The sequence below is a fragment of the Nicrophorus vespilloides genome, unplaced genomic scaffold (assembly GCF_001412225.1).
Source record: "Nicrophorus vespilloides isolate i.1.1-1 unplaced genomic scaffold, Nicve_v1.0, whole genome shotgun sequence".
In the NCBI taxonomy this organism is placed as follows: Eukaryota; Metazoa; Arthropoda; class Insecta; order Coleoptera; family Silphidae; genus Nicrophorus; species Nicrophorus vespilloides.
The window spans coordinates 2,593-17,841 of record NW_017096932.1 but is presented as its reverse complement, the minus strand read 5'-3'; the positions used below and the strand labels follow the sequence as shown (position 1 = coordinate 17,841).

The window sequence follows — 15,249 nt, the reverse complement described above, 5'->3', positions numbered from 1 at the left end:
ATGATGATGATCGCCAACAGCTGTTCCGACGTCCAGAATAGTCGCGCGACGGCTATATTTAATTGTCCGAAATCTATTCCACCGTATCATCGGCGTGTATTTACGTATGCAAACAAGTTCTATTTGCAATTAACACCATTACCTTCTCCAATACTTCGACGCAAACGTATTTTTAGCGCTCGCAGCCGTTTCCATCGCGCACAAAACACTATTTACGTAATTAATACTTCTTTTTTGACATTCAATAACTGACATTATCAATTGAAAAACAAAATAAACAACGACGTCAAATGTTACTTTACAATGCTACTTGATTTCTTATATAATTTAATTTAAAAAAAAAAACACAAAGAATTTCATTCAAATGTTTATTAAAAATTAGCAATTGTTTTTCTATTACATAAAATAAATAAAGTCAATGCATTAGCTACTACAATTTTTATAAATTAATATCAAAAATATAAAAAAAGAAAACTATTATTTCTAACAGTATCAAGAAGTAGTGAATCTTCCAATTTTTCAATAAGCTAATTTATTTTCTATAAATTTGTTATTGTTGTTTTTATTCATTTAGCAAATAACATAAATAATTAAACTGTTAGTCGATTAATTACAAACTTTTTTCATTAATTTCATAATAATCTCATAGAATTTTGTGTATATTTACTATCAAATGTTATTTTACAATGCTACTTGATTTCTTATATAATTTAATTTAAAGAAAAAACACTTCATAAGAATTTCATTCAATTGTTTATTAAAAATTAGCAATTGTTTTTCTATTACACAAAATAAATAAAGTCAATGCATTAGCTTCTACAATTTTTATAAATTAATATCGAATATATAAAAAAAGAAAACTGTAATTTCTAACAATATCAAGATAATAAAGAAGTAGTGAATCTTCCAATTTTTCAATAAGTTAATTTATTTTCTATAAATTTGTTATTGTTGTTTTTATTCATTTAGCAAATAACATAAATAATTAAACTGTTAGTCGATTAATTACAAACTTTTTTCATGTAATTTCATAATAATCTCATAGAATTTTGTGTATATTTACTATCAAATGTTATTTTACAATGCTACTTGATTTCTTATATAATTTAATATAAAAAAACAAACACTTCATAAGAATTTAATTCAATTGTTTATTAAAAATTCGCAATTTTTTTCTATTACAATTAAAGTCAATGCATTAGTTTCTACAATTTTTATAAATTAATATCGAAAATATAAAAAAAGAAAACTATAATTTCTAACAGTATCAAGATAATAAAGAAGTAGTGAATCTTCCTATTTTTCAAAAAGCTAATTTATTTTCTATAAATTTATAACATAATTACAAACTTTTTTCATATAATTTTATAATAATCTTATAGAATTTTGTGTATATTTACCATTTCAGAAGCTTTACAGAATATTTGATATATTAAAACTACTTTTACTACCTAATTAAACTATTATTTAGTAGATTTAGAATTATGAAATTAGATTATGTTATGCAAAGAGGAAGGAAAATGATGATTATTATTCTGTGGTTATTGGTACGTGTGTGTGTCTGTGTGGATGAGCATGTTTTTGCGGCGATGGGTCTGGGATCCGTGGAGAGACAGAGAGAGTCCTTGATGGAATCGACCACCGTTTGAGTGGTATATTTAGGCGCCGCGTTACGTCACCGCGCGACGTCAGATACTCGAGTCGTGCGGATGGCATTGCCGGTCTACGGCGACGACGACGACGTCGGGCACGATCGTGGTGGGGCGACGAAAGAGGTGGAGGACGAAGAGGAGGAGATGGACGGTGGTGGATGAGGGGGCGGGGGGCGTGAAAGGACGTCTGGGTGGGGGACGAGACGAGCGTTCCCATTGGCCAGCAGCGTTCATTGCGACTTCCAAATATGGAACAGATGCTCCATTCATAAAAGTAAAGTTGCGCTCGCGTCGCGACCAGTTTCCGAGCGACATCCGAGAGAGCCGGTTACGTTCGCAGTTGTAGTTGTGCATCACGCAGATCCAGGTATCTAATACTCCTGCTGCTACTGAAAGATACAGAAGAAGATACACGCAACAGATGTAGCTGTTACTACTGACGATAAAAACGCAACTGAAGATATAAATAAATAAATAAACATTGTGGGGTGCGCTCGACTATATATAGTGGATAGTACACACTGCTGGTTGTGGTTAAAAGTTGTTGCTACGATACCGATTCACGGATGACAGTGGTGGGTGGTTGCAGTTGTTGTTGTTGTTTCTGCAGTTGTTTACCCAGAGCCGCCTACGCGCCCCTGTCGCCACCCCCGCGACGAGCGGCGACGGGACCGCGAGTGTAGTGCGATCAGGAGCTGCTACGTCCTCCGCCTCCTCCTCCACTACATCCAACGGCGGTGATACTTGTTTTTCTACATCTTCATCGATTCCTTCGGGCGGCGGGAATTCCTTCTCCACCGAAGACGAGGAGAAGAATCGCGCCTACAACATGATCATGGACGGCTTGGACACGCTGCCCTCACAGCACCACCACCATCATCATCATCACCACCATCACGCCTCGGCCTTCCTGCTGACGGAGACGGCGGCTGCTGCGGCCGCCGCCCATCACTTCAACGTGCTCAGCTTCGACACGTGCCTGTACAAGGCGACGGGTACGAGCCTCGAAGCCGGCGGCGGCTGCTCTCCTCTTCCTGCCGTCACCTGTTCCTCCATAGCCGAGGACGCGCGGTCCTCCTCCGAGGAGCCGCAACCGGGAGATCTCAACACGCCGGTCACCACGTCCGGAGACACACTCTCGTTCTTCGGACCATCCACAGTCGTCGAACCTCCGCCCATCACAGGTGAGTTCGCTACGACGACGATGTCCACGATCAAACAACTGCAAATAGAAGAAAACGATGCATCTTCTTAGAGCTCGGACGGATCGCGACAGGTGCAAAAACAACACTTAACCCGACGGTCTACAGAAATGCACGCACTCCGCCGCTCTCGTACACACACGCATTCTCTGGGCTATCTAAATTTAAACCCGACCGTCGGTCGCTCGCTCGATCCGTTTTCCACGCTGAAACTACAAGTCGTGTACTCCATCCACTCGCAACACTCAAAATATATAAATAAATGACTACGTGTATACATATATATATATTACAACAAGCATACATAAAAACAGACGAAACCGATAATAATAGCCACAAGGATTGCGTCAAACTTTTGTTGTTATGTCTATATATCGATCGAGAGAAGCGCGCGCGTTACTTCTTTCTCTTACTTACTTACTTACACATCATCTTATACATAGAAATCGGCAACAAGTTGGAAACACTGCACGCGCGCCTGAATCAATAATAGTTACACAATTAAAATAATTTCCACTTGAAAAACCGAAAGAGAAAACAAACAATAAATTTACACCGAAATCCTATACCAGCATCTAATAATATAACGCTGAAACCGAAAAGAAAAAATAAAATAAAAGGAGAAATTCGATACGCGCGCGCGCTCTCAAAAAATAAATACATAAATCTTAACAACCACAACGTTTATGAATATCATTCGATGATTCAATTAATGAGTTTAATTAATTTTAACGACTTCTTAAAAAAAAAAGTTAACATTTAACAGAATAATCAAATAATAATAATCAAGTATTATTCATATTCGTTAATACAATTTAATTGAATGAATATATCAATTATAATATTTATTATAATCAATGTAAAGTTTATTTAATGTATATATTTAACTTATAATCTGCAAACACAATATATTAACAATTATTAATAGATAATAATTACTATTTTAAATAGAAATCAGATAAATTTACAATATTAAATTGGATTACGGTGTAGCTATTAATATATCAAAACTGTAAATTATTGAATGTACACAATGTAAATAATTTAGTTCATCATAATAATCTAATTAATAAATTATTTATAACAAAAGTGGAAATTAATTAACAAAGTCAACTGAGAGAGTTGCGGTAAAGTCGTTAAGATGCGGCAGATGTTATTTCACTTTTGTGTTCTTATTTTAATTATTTACTAAATAATTCTTATATGTTTACATCATAAATCTTATGTAAAATCACTAATTTGTTGCAAATAAACAACATTGTAAGGAGATCAGTAATTTCATTAAAAAATGAGTATTATTTTGAAATAATGAATGAATTTACTTGAATGATTAAAGTTTATGGGGTGGTTGGAGTTTATGTAGTATACAGGAGTGAATTGCATGAATGAATCGCAACAAGTTGTAAATCTGCGCGCAAAGTCCGTCGCGGATCGATGGTGAAAAGCCGGGTAGTGGAAGGATTAGTTAATTTTCCTGCTGCTGCTGCTTCTGTTGCTGCTGCTGCTGATGATGATAAAATGCAAAATGTAATCTAATCTCGCGCGTGCACGTATCGCGTCCCATTATCGGGGATAGAAACTCGTGCGTGCGTCAGCACAAAAACCACCTGCTTCAACCTGCTGACCGTAGATTTTCTTGCAGGTTCTTTGGACCCGGAGGAACTGTCGCTGGAGCAGACCGGAAGCCCGAGACATTCGCCGACGGGAAGCAGTCACCTGGGGGAGCGAAGCACGCCGCAGGAGAGCGCCATCAGTCCAGGGGGACACGAAGAGGAGGCGACGAGTAACAGCGCGATGAGCATGTATCCGAACAACAACAATAACAACAACAACAATAATAATAACAACAACAACACGAAGCTGCAGCAGAGGAATATGTACGGGACGAGTCCGGGTTTATCGAGCGGGAATATGCAGATGCATCCTGAAAGTCCTCTAGGCTTGGCGAGTCAGGATATGCATTCGCCTTCATCTGTGAATCCGTGGTTGATGTCCACCGGAGATAAACCTTTATATCCTGCAATGTACGGGCTCCTCGGGCAATCGGGGAGTTCGCAATCGCCGCAGCAGTATCCTTCGGCGACGCCGAGTCCTGCTGGAACGCAGTACGACGATCGCTCTCAAACTGATCAACTCATGCAGCTGAGCATGGAGTGCAATTTGAAGCAACCACCGACTTACACCAGTTGCTCCGCGTCGTCTGGGCTTCAAATGGAGATGCAGCAGCAGGATCTGGTTTACGCGAGGCAACCGCTCGTTTCGAATCCGGCGAAATATCAATGGGACTCGCAGGATTACAGTCCGGGGCTGGTGCCTCCACCGCCGCAGTCTTCATCGACGCTCGTGCCTAAGCAGGAGCCGTTCAGTTCGGGATGTTCGGGGGAGATGTCGCAGCAGTCAGGTGGAAGTTACGGTGTAGCCTTGGCAGAGTACAACCCTTCGACCAGCAAAGGACACGAGATCCTCTCGCAGGTGTATCAGCAATCGCCGATCCCGCTGAAGCTGGTGCCGGTGAAGCCGCGCAAATACCCGAACAGACCGAGCAAAACCCCGGTGCACGAGCGGCCGTACGCCTGTCCGGTGGAGAACTGCGACCGAAGGTTCTCCAGGTCCGACGAGCTGACGCGCCACATCCGCATCCACACCGGACAAAAACCCTTCCAGTGTCGCATCTGCATGCGCTCGTTCTCCAGGTCCGATCACCTCACCACGCACATCAGGACGCACACGGGAGAGAAACCCTTCTCCTGCGACGTCTGCGGTCGCAAATTCGCGCGCAGCGACGAAAAGAAACGGCACGCCAAAGTCCACCTCAAGCAACGCATGAAGAAGGAAAACAAATTATCGTCATCGACGACATCATCCTCTTCCGCAGCAACCAACTCCCAGCAACAGCAACAACAACAACAACAGCAGATGAACAACCAGCACCAACAGCAACAGGTCCAGCAGCATCACCATCTGCATCCTCACCAGCATCACATGCACACCGTGACCAGCGACGAGGGCCTCACCCTTCCCGTCGTCACGACGACCCTGTGAGACTTACCAACGGCCGAATTGGCCCCAGGTGAATGTGTTCTCTTCATCCGCGACGACTGTGATCTCGGCACCGACGCCGCCCGCCTCATCTACGTGCGGATCGAGTAAACTTTAGTATTGTTGTTGCTGTCCGCAAAACGCATCAATCAATTCGAAAGAATGCAAAAAAAAAACAAATGATCTCCAGGCCCGTCTTCAAGAGTGCCATCTGTTGTTGCCCGTAAAAACAAAAGTGTTTCAAAGCCCACCCTCCCCTATAAATAAAAAAAAAAAAAAACATTAATAACAAAACAAAAACTCTATTTTTCTAAGCGAGTGTCGCCGAAGACACGCCCTAGGTGTTTCTCTTTCATTATTAGTTTTTTTTTTAACAATTAATAACAAGATAAAAAGGCTTTAATTAATATTACTATTATTGTTTTTTCTCTTATTATTATCATCATAATAATAATTACTATTTTTATAAATAATTTGTTGCCAAATAACACAAACAAACAAACACACACACACGATACTTTGAAACTATTTTTTTTTATCTATATATATATATACATTCCGTACTAGTGTTTTATTTTCTATTTACTATTATTATTATATATGTTAAATATATATTGTATTGTTGCCGTTTTAGATTATATCGTATTTATTTTCTGCAAAACTAAAAGAAATCGTGACCACGACGAAAACGCAATACGTCACGATCTTTTTACCTATTACTATTTTTAATTTTATTATTACTATTTTGTTTCTTTCTTTACAAATTTAATGAGAATTTTTGAACTTGAAACGTCAATAGTCTCGGAGATTGTAGTCAATATTCGTCCGAAAAAACAACAAAATTGTATATCTTTCAAAAAGAATTCGAACAAAGTGTATATTTATGTATTTACATTTGGAATGAAGATGATTGTTAAGAGAGAGAGAGTGAAAGAGTAAAAAAAATTGCCTTAAACGAAGTGTCTTTACTTAGAGGAAATCAGATAGCGTTAGTAGAGTTACCAGCTGGATTCAATTAGATTGGAACTGTCCACGCGTTGGGGGAAAATTACGAAGGAGGAAGGAAAATTCCAGCGACTTTCTACTGCTTTGCATTTTCTCGGACACACACTTATTATTATTTTTTTCCTTGCTCTGCATTATTTATCTATAAACGTTCGTGATCCAAGAAGTCAACTATGTTAACTAACTACACACACACACACACACAATAACAAATTAGTTTTCAGTAAATCGTAAATTTTACAACATATCTATAATCAATAATTACTCAAAAGTTGTTTCAGTAAAGCGTGAACTATCAGTAAGTTCTTTTTCGTTATTGTTGTTGTTGTTTATTAAAGGAAAAGGCCTAATTTTTTCATTTATTCCCTCGCATTTCAGTGCGATCTGAAAGAGTTTATTTCTATACATTTAAATAAATAAATATATATATATACATAATTATAGATAAGGATGTATTAAATTGTAAATATTATGTTGTATAATAAATAACGTACTGTAAATAGTATTTAAACATTCAAAAATATAAATTGTTACAGAAGCAGAATGATTAAACAGAAATTTATATATGTAATATATTGAAAATACTATTGTAATTGTTGGATGAAGCTACCGCTGAATCCGTATCGTTGTTTCCTTCCATCGTGCACACACGACATTGAACATATAAACACGCATTATTGTTTTTCGTTTGTAAATTGAAAAGTAGATGAAACAAAAAATTAAATCCCTTACATATTTTTATATAAAACATGAAACTAGATATGTTCAATCCCATCAATTTAATCTGTTTTTGTATCGAAGAATCGTTACTGTTGTTGCTGTTGTTGTTCGAAAGGATGTTTTTTGGTAAAATGATAAAATAAAGAATTTTTTTTTTAAATAATTATTGACTCAATGAGGCTGTTGTATTATGAATGTGATATTTGAATACATGGATATTGTAGATTTGTTATCACACACCACACACACACACACCTTTACTTCTTTCCACTGTACACATTAATGAAATTTTCGATATGAAATTATTTTGTAAATGTTGTCTCAACAGATGTTTTCTCTCCTGTACATAATGATAAATGTATAAATATTATATATATATAATGAAGAGTTCTCCAGTTACGCATTACCACTAAACTATATATATAAATAAATAAATGTTTTAAAATGAGGAACGAGATATGAAAACAAAAACAAAAATAGTAATGATGAAAAGAAAACCTGTACGTAATTTGTCATTCTGTTATTGTGTTTTTCTTTCTTTCTAATTTTTATTTTTTACGTATTCATTCTCACATGAATTGAAGCAGGAAGACGAAATGAATAAAGAGGTGAAAATAAATAAACGATGAGTTCAATCGATGCGTTCTAATTTATCCCCAATTTCAACTTCTTCATCATCCTTTATATATATAAAAAAATCCTGAAATTCTACTGTAATTGTTGGAAATATTTCAGAAATTTGATAAATTTGAATGTTCTAATATTACAGAATTACATATATAATCAATTAAGTTTAAAATAACTAAAATGTTTCCAATTTTCTTAACTTTTTTGTTCTTGACTTTCTTTTAGATAATATTGATTTTTAGAACCTTGTTGCAAACTATTCTTGAAGTAAACATAACTTAGAATAAAATTCCATAAAAATATATTTGCTTTATAATAAATTTTCTACCAATTGGAATTTTACTTTACATCAAAGATTTTCCATAAAATTAATAATTGATTACATAAAAAATCCTTTTAATATTTGATTGATTTAAGTCTACTTAATGAAAAAATCAATTAGATTAGAAAAAAATCCTGAAATTTTACTGTAATTGTTGAAAATATTTCAGAAGTTTGAAATAAATAAGAATTTTTCCAATTTTCTTAACTTCTTCGTTCTTGACTTTCTTTTAGATAATATTGATTTTTAGAACCTTGTTGCAAACTATTCTTGAAGTAAACATAACTTAGAATAGAATTCCATAAAAAAAATATATTGTTTTCTTTTAAGTTATGTAATAAATTTTTTACCAATTTCAATTTTACTTTACATCAAATATTTTCCATAAAATTAAAAATTGATTACATAAAATCCTTTTAATATTTGATTGATTTAAGTCTACTTAATGAAAGAATCAATTAGATTAGTGAAAATATTGTTTATTAAGGTAATTCTCAACTTTGTTGATAATTTAGTAAATGTTAAATTCTTTAGTACAAATGTAAGTTTTGTATTTATTATATAAAATGCTCTTAATATTTCATTGATTTGAGTCTATTTATGAAAAGATTCAATTAGATTAGTAAAAATATAGTTTATTAAGGTAATTCTCAACTTTGTTGGTAATTTAGTAAATGTTAAATTCTTTAGTGTTAATGTAAGTTTTATATTTATTATATGAAATGCTCTCAATATTTCATTGATTTTAGTCTATTTATCAAAAGATTCAATTAGATTAGAAAAACTATTGTTTATTAAGGTAATTCTCAACTTTGTTGGTAATTTAGTAAATGTTAAATTCTTTAGTACAAATGTAAGTTTTGTATTTATTATATGAAATGCTCTCAATATTTCATTAATTTGAGTCTATTTATGAAAAGATTCAATTAGATTAAAAAAATATTGTTTATGAAGGTAATTATGAAAAGATTCAATTAGATTAAAAAAACTATTGTTTATTAAGGTAATTCTCAACTTTGTTGGTAATTTAGTAAATGTTAAATTCTTTAGTACAAATGTAAGTTTTGTATTTATTATATGAAATGCTCTCAATATTTCATTGATTTTAGTCTATTTATGAAAAGAATCAATTAGATTAGAAAAACTATTGTTTATTAAGGTAATTCTCAACATTGCTGGTAATTTAGTAAATGTTAAATTCTTTAGTACAAATGTAAGTTTTGTATTTATTATATGAAATGCTCTAAATATTTCATTTATTTTAGTCTATTTATGAAAAGATTCAATTAGATTAGTGAAAATATTGTTTATTAAGGTAATTCTCAACTTTGTTGGTAATTTAATAAATGTTAAATTCTTTAGTATTCTTTATATGAAATGCTCTCAATATTTCATTGATTTGAATCTATTTATGAAAAGTATCAATTAGATTAGTAAAAACTATTGTTTATTATGGTATTCTCAACATTGTTGGTAATTTAGTAAATGTTAAATTATTTAGTACAAATGTAAGTTTTGTATTTATTATATGAAATGCTCTCAATATTTTATAGATTTGAGTATATTAATGAAATTAGATTATTAAAAATATTGTTTATTAAGTTAATTTTCAACATTGTTGGTAATTTAGTAAATGTTAAATTTAAGTTTTGTAATATTTAGAGATCAACGAACTTTTTGTATTGTTCTTTATGTAACAATAATTCTTCTCTATAAGAATGTGTGTGTTTATTCTTGGATGGAAGAAGTGTTTTCAAGTATTTCGTTTATGGTTTTTAGTAGTGATTTTAGGTCTTCGGGATCAAAGCGGAGGAGACCTGTTGCGAGCCGTCGCTTGCTGCTGATTCGTAGACCTGTTGCCATTCGCATTCCTCTTTTGCTGCTGTTATTGTTGTTGGTGATCTCTTCTGCAACAACCACCTCCAACTTAGGTCTGCGAAGAGGAGAGGAGTTTCGCGCTCTGCTAGAACTGTTGGTGTAGTCTTTCTTTTCGTTTTGTGTGCAGAGGGATCCGTCTGACGACTGATGTCGAGAGAAGAGAGTCCTGTGCTCTTGGGCCACGCGAGTGACGTCAAGCCTGTTAGCGCGTGCCCCACCTTGACCAAGCCTTTATCTCGTTGCATTAAGGCAAGTTTCCTAAACAGTCGCTTTGATACAAGACACAACTCATTTGGGATCGGGGATGCGTGGGATGGTAAGCTTTTGTGAATGGTTCTCATATCTTCTCGCTCCTTCTCACACACACACAATCTCCTTTCCTTCTCTCTCTCTTGGCAGTGGATACATCCACCTCTTATTCTTCCTCTGCTCTTTATACACATTCTTATTATATACTCTTCACACCAGAGCACACCACATCCATTGTCGTTACTTATCTTACACACCCTTTTCTTCTTCTTCTTCATCAACATCTCTCCTACCACCCGAAACATTCATCTCTCAAACTCACCTCTCTTCTCTCTCCTTCAACAAAACAACAATTCTCTTCTTCTCCATCTTCTTGACCTTTGACCGGCCGAAAAAAGCGCCACAATGCGCATAAATTACGGATCGGCAAACACTTGGCGGAGAGAGAGAAAGGTACACACACGAAAATCTCGGTGCTCGAGCGCTCTCGATAATTCAACATCGAATATTCAAATCGAATGTATTTCGTAAGCAAAATGAAGTAATAATGATCAAGCAAAAGCGCGCGCTCCACTGATCGATTTCTCGCTGTGCGAAAAGTATTCAAGAGCTGATCCATTTCCATTCATTTATTTTTATTTTTTTGCATCACTTGAAATATGTATTTAAACCAGTTTCAGTTTTAATTAAACTTACGTTTGAAAAGTAATATTAATTAATAATTAGTATTTTTTATTAATTGCAGCTCAATTTTGTTAGCTTATTGCTAAAATTCAGCAAAAGTTGCGAATCTCACAGTACGCTCATTGCAAGCAATACAGTTTTGTCTTTAATTATCATTTAGAATTATTTAATTAGTGCGCGTGGTTGTCGACTTATTAATTAAAACGTGATGACATGAAATTATGGCTATAACTTAGTTAATAATTATTATTATGTACTGTTTTTATAAAAAAAAAGAATAAGAAATAGAATATTTTTTCTGATTTAATTTTAAAATTTATGTACAAATTTATAAATTATGAGTTATTTACTAAATTTAGTAAATAACTCAAAAATCAAAAGAAAACGAAATCAATTTGGAAAAATTACTATATTTCGGTTAATAATTAACATTTTTTATGGATTTTCATATCAAAAGATGCTGAATTAAAGACACTGATTTAATTGTAGAATATATGTAAAAGTTTATATATTTTCAGTTATTTAGTAAACTTTGTAAATCTTATTTTTTAAATAAATAAATAAATGCAAAATTAATTGGAAAAATTGCCATATTTCGGTTAATAATTAACATTTCTTATGGATTTTCATATCAAAATATGTTGAATTAAAGACACTAATTTAATTGTAGAATATATGTAAAAGTTTATATATTTTGAGTTATTTAGTTAACTTTGTAAATCTTATTTTTTTAACAAATAAAAAATGTAAATGAATTGAAAAAATTGTCATATTTCTGTTAATAATTAACATTTCTTATTGATTTTTATATCAAAAGATGTTGAATTAAAGACACTGATTTAATTGTAGAATGTATGTAAAAGTTTATAAATTTTGAGTTATTTAGTAAACTTTGTAAATTTTATTTTTTTAACAAATAAAGAATGCAAAATCAATTGTAAAAATTGCCATATTTCGGTTAATAATTAACATTTTTTATAGATTTTCATATCAAAAGATGCTAAATTAAAGACACTTTATTATGTAATTATTAATTCTAATAAATGTATTTTGATTAAATAATAAAAAAAATAAATTTATTACTTTTGTAACTTTCATAGATTTCTTGAAAAATTATATTAATGTACACTGGAATTAACAGTTTCGAAAGAGCAACTGGAGAGTAGATTACATTGCGATATCAAAAGCTGCGAGCATCTGGAGATTGAATCATTCCGATACATCTTCTGCGGGTACTAAATTAGTATAATTATAAACGCTCGGACTCGGATTGTTCAAATGTCCCAAATCCGAAATGTTATGTATCTTTTTACCAGTGAAGAGAACCGAAGAAAAGTGGTAATTTTTTGTGCACACACATCGACGCGTACAGAGGCTGCCGCCGTGTGAACAGCAAATAAGTGGACTATCATCATCATGCGCGGAGATGGACGAGAGCGACATCATCAGCATAAGTAAACTCCGGTTAATTGCTGATGATGATGATGATGAAGAAGATGGAGATGATGTGAGTAAAAGAGAGAGAGAGATAGAGGAAGTTCGTGACCCGAAATCGCATTGGTGCAATGTACCAGTTGCACACACACATGCGGCGCCGCGGTTTCCCTTCAAAGGGATGATGCATCGCGTCTATATGTGGGTCATAAGTGTGCTTCGCTCATCATTCAGATGGATTACGTTGGAATTCATTCACTAGTTCGTTCATTCATTCATTCGGTGAAGGAGGAAGAACGGAGCTTCGAGGATCGCGCGAGGGATGAACGTGAACTTGCCGGGGAAAGGTCATCATCATTTCTACATTGCCTGGGGTTGCGGCCTTGCCTTGCCCCGCGTCAGGGTTGCCACGAATCGATCACAACGCGTTGTCATAGCAATTACACACACACAAACATACCAACACTTTACCTGTTGCTCGTTACGTCACGGCGGAGTGGAGAGTTTCACGGTCGCGCTTCCGGTTCTCGTGTCACATTTTCACAAATTTTGCGATATTAATTAACCGAAAAATATGTACATCAATCGATAGGATTTTTCGACCCTTTACAAAAACTGCTGCAATTTCGAAGAATCTAGGTGTACGGATGGTCGGATGAATTCCATGGAAATGGCAAGGTTCACGGCGCACACGTCGAAACCGGCTCGTTTCGTGGAAAATTCATCCGCAGCATCCGTAGGCGTTTCGCAGCAATATTCATGTGTGTGTTATCTAGTCGTGAATATCGAGAATGTTCCCATTAAAATTGGATTGATGACAATACGCATCTCCATGGAGATATTATTTGCCTGCTTGCGGCATCTCTTCGCTGCAGGAAACATTTATAAAATTTCAATAAATCCACAATGATTTCATTACAACTTTATCAAGTAGTTCTTTAGATTATTTTATGCAGATATATGTGATTTTCTTCTTAATCTTTCAATTTTTGCTATTATTACATAAAAATAGTTAATTTTTGATTAAGTTATAAAATGTACAAGTAAATCAAATATTCAAGTAAAAGTAATTACTCTAAAATCAAGTAGGCTAACTGGAAACGTAATTTTCTTCAAAATATTTAATTTTTTTATTAAAAATATATAAACATTTAGTTAATCTTTGATTAAGTTATAAAATGTTAAAGTAAAGCCAATATTTGACTATAGTTAATGAAAATTACTCTAAAATCACGTAGGCTAAGTGGAAAAGTAATTTTCTTCAAAATCTTTAAATTTTTTATTAATAATACATAAAAATTTGATCAATCTTTGATTAGTAATAGAATGTTAAAGTAAATCCAATATTTGACTATAGTTAATGAAAATTACTCTAAAATCACGTAGGCTAACTGGAAACGCAATTTTCTTCAAAATCTTTAATTTTTTTATTAATAATACATACAAATTTAGTTAATCTTTGATTAAGTTATAAAATGTTAAAGGAAATCCATTATTCGAGTAGAGTTAATAATAATTACTCTAAAATCACGTAGGCTAAGTGGAAAAGAATCTTTTTTTTATAATTTTTAAATTTGTTGCTAATAATACATAAAAATTCAATATTCGAGAATAGTTAATAATAATTACTATAAAATCATGTAGTCTAAGTGGGAACGTAATTTTGTTCAAAATATTTAATTTTTTTATTAATAATAAATAAAAATTTAGTTAATCTTTGATTAAGTTATAAAATGTAAAAGTCTAACTGGAAAATAAATTTTCTTCATAATCTATAACTTTGTTGATAATAGTACATACAAATTTGATCAAACTTTGATTAAGTAATAAAATGTAAAAGTAAATACAATATTCAAGTATAATTAATAATAATTACTCTAAAATCATGTAATCCAAGTGGAAACGTAATTTTCTTCAAAATCTTTAATTTTTTTATTAATAATACATAAAAATTTAGTTAATCTTTAATTAAGTTATAAAATGTTAAAGGAAATCCAACATTCGAGTATAGTTAATAATAATTACTTGAAAATCACGTAGCCTAAGTAGAAACTTAATTTTCTTCATAATCTTTAAATTGTATACTAATAATACATACAAATTTGATCAAACTTTGATTAAGTAATAAAATGTTAAAGTAAATCCAATATTTGCGAATAGTTAATAATAATTAATATAAAATTATGTAGTCTAAGTGGAAACGTAATTTTGTTCAAAATATTTATTTTTTTTATTAATAATACATAAAAAAATTAGTTAATCTTTGATTAAGTTATAAAATGTTAAAGGAAATCCATTATTCGATTATAGTTAATAATAATTACTCTAAAATCACGTAGGCTAAGTGGAAAAGTATTTTTTTTATAATTTTTAAATTTGTTGCTAATAGTACATAAAAATTTGATCAAACTTTGATTAAGTAATAAAATGTTAAAGT

General features: G+C 32.9%; 1 protein-coding gene across 2 annotated transcripts in view; it reads left to right on the top strand.

Moving 5' to 3' along the window:
- LOC108558531 (early growth response protein 1) overlaps positions 1-6,069 on the top strand; it is a 14,912-nt gene extending 8,843 nt beyond the window's left edge. The window contains exons 1-2 of one of the 2 annotated variants that reach the window (XM_017915463.1): positions 1,505-2,836; positions 4,497-6,069. In XM_017915463.1, the coding sequence (XP_017770952.1) occupies positions 2,482-2,836; positions 4,497-5,896 (1,755 nt within the window). In that variant the 5' untranslated portion in view covers positions 1,505-2,481 and the 3' untranslated portion in view covers positions 5,897-6,069. Of the gene's footprint in view, positions 1-1,504; positions 2,837-4,496 lie in introns of those variants that run through there. The other variant, XM_017915462.1, reaches the window with a different exon arrangement.
- Positions 6,070-15,249: the final 9,180 nt, after the last annotated feature.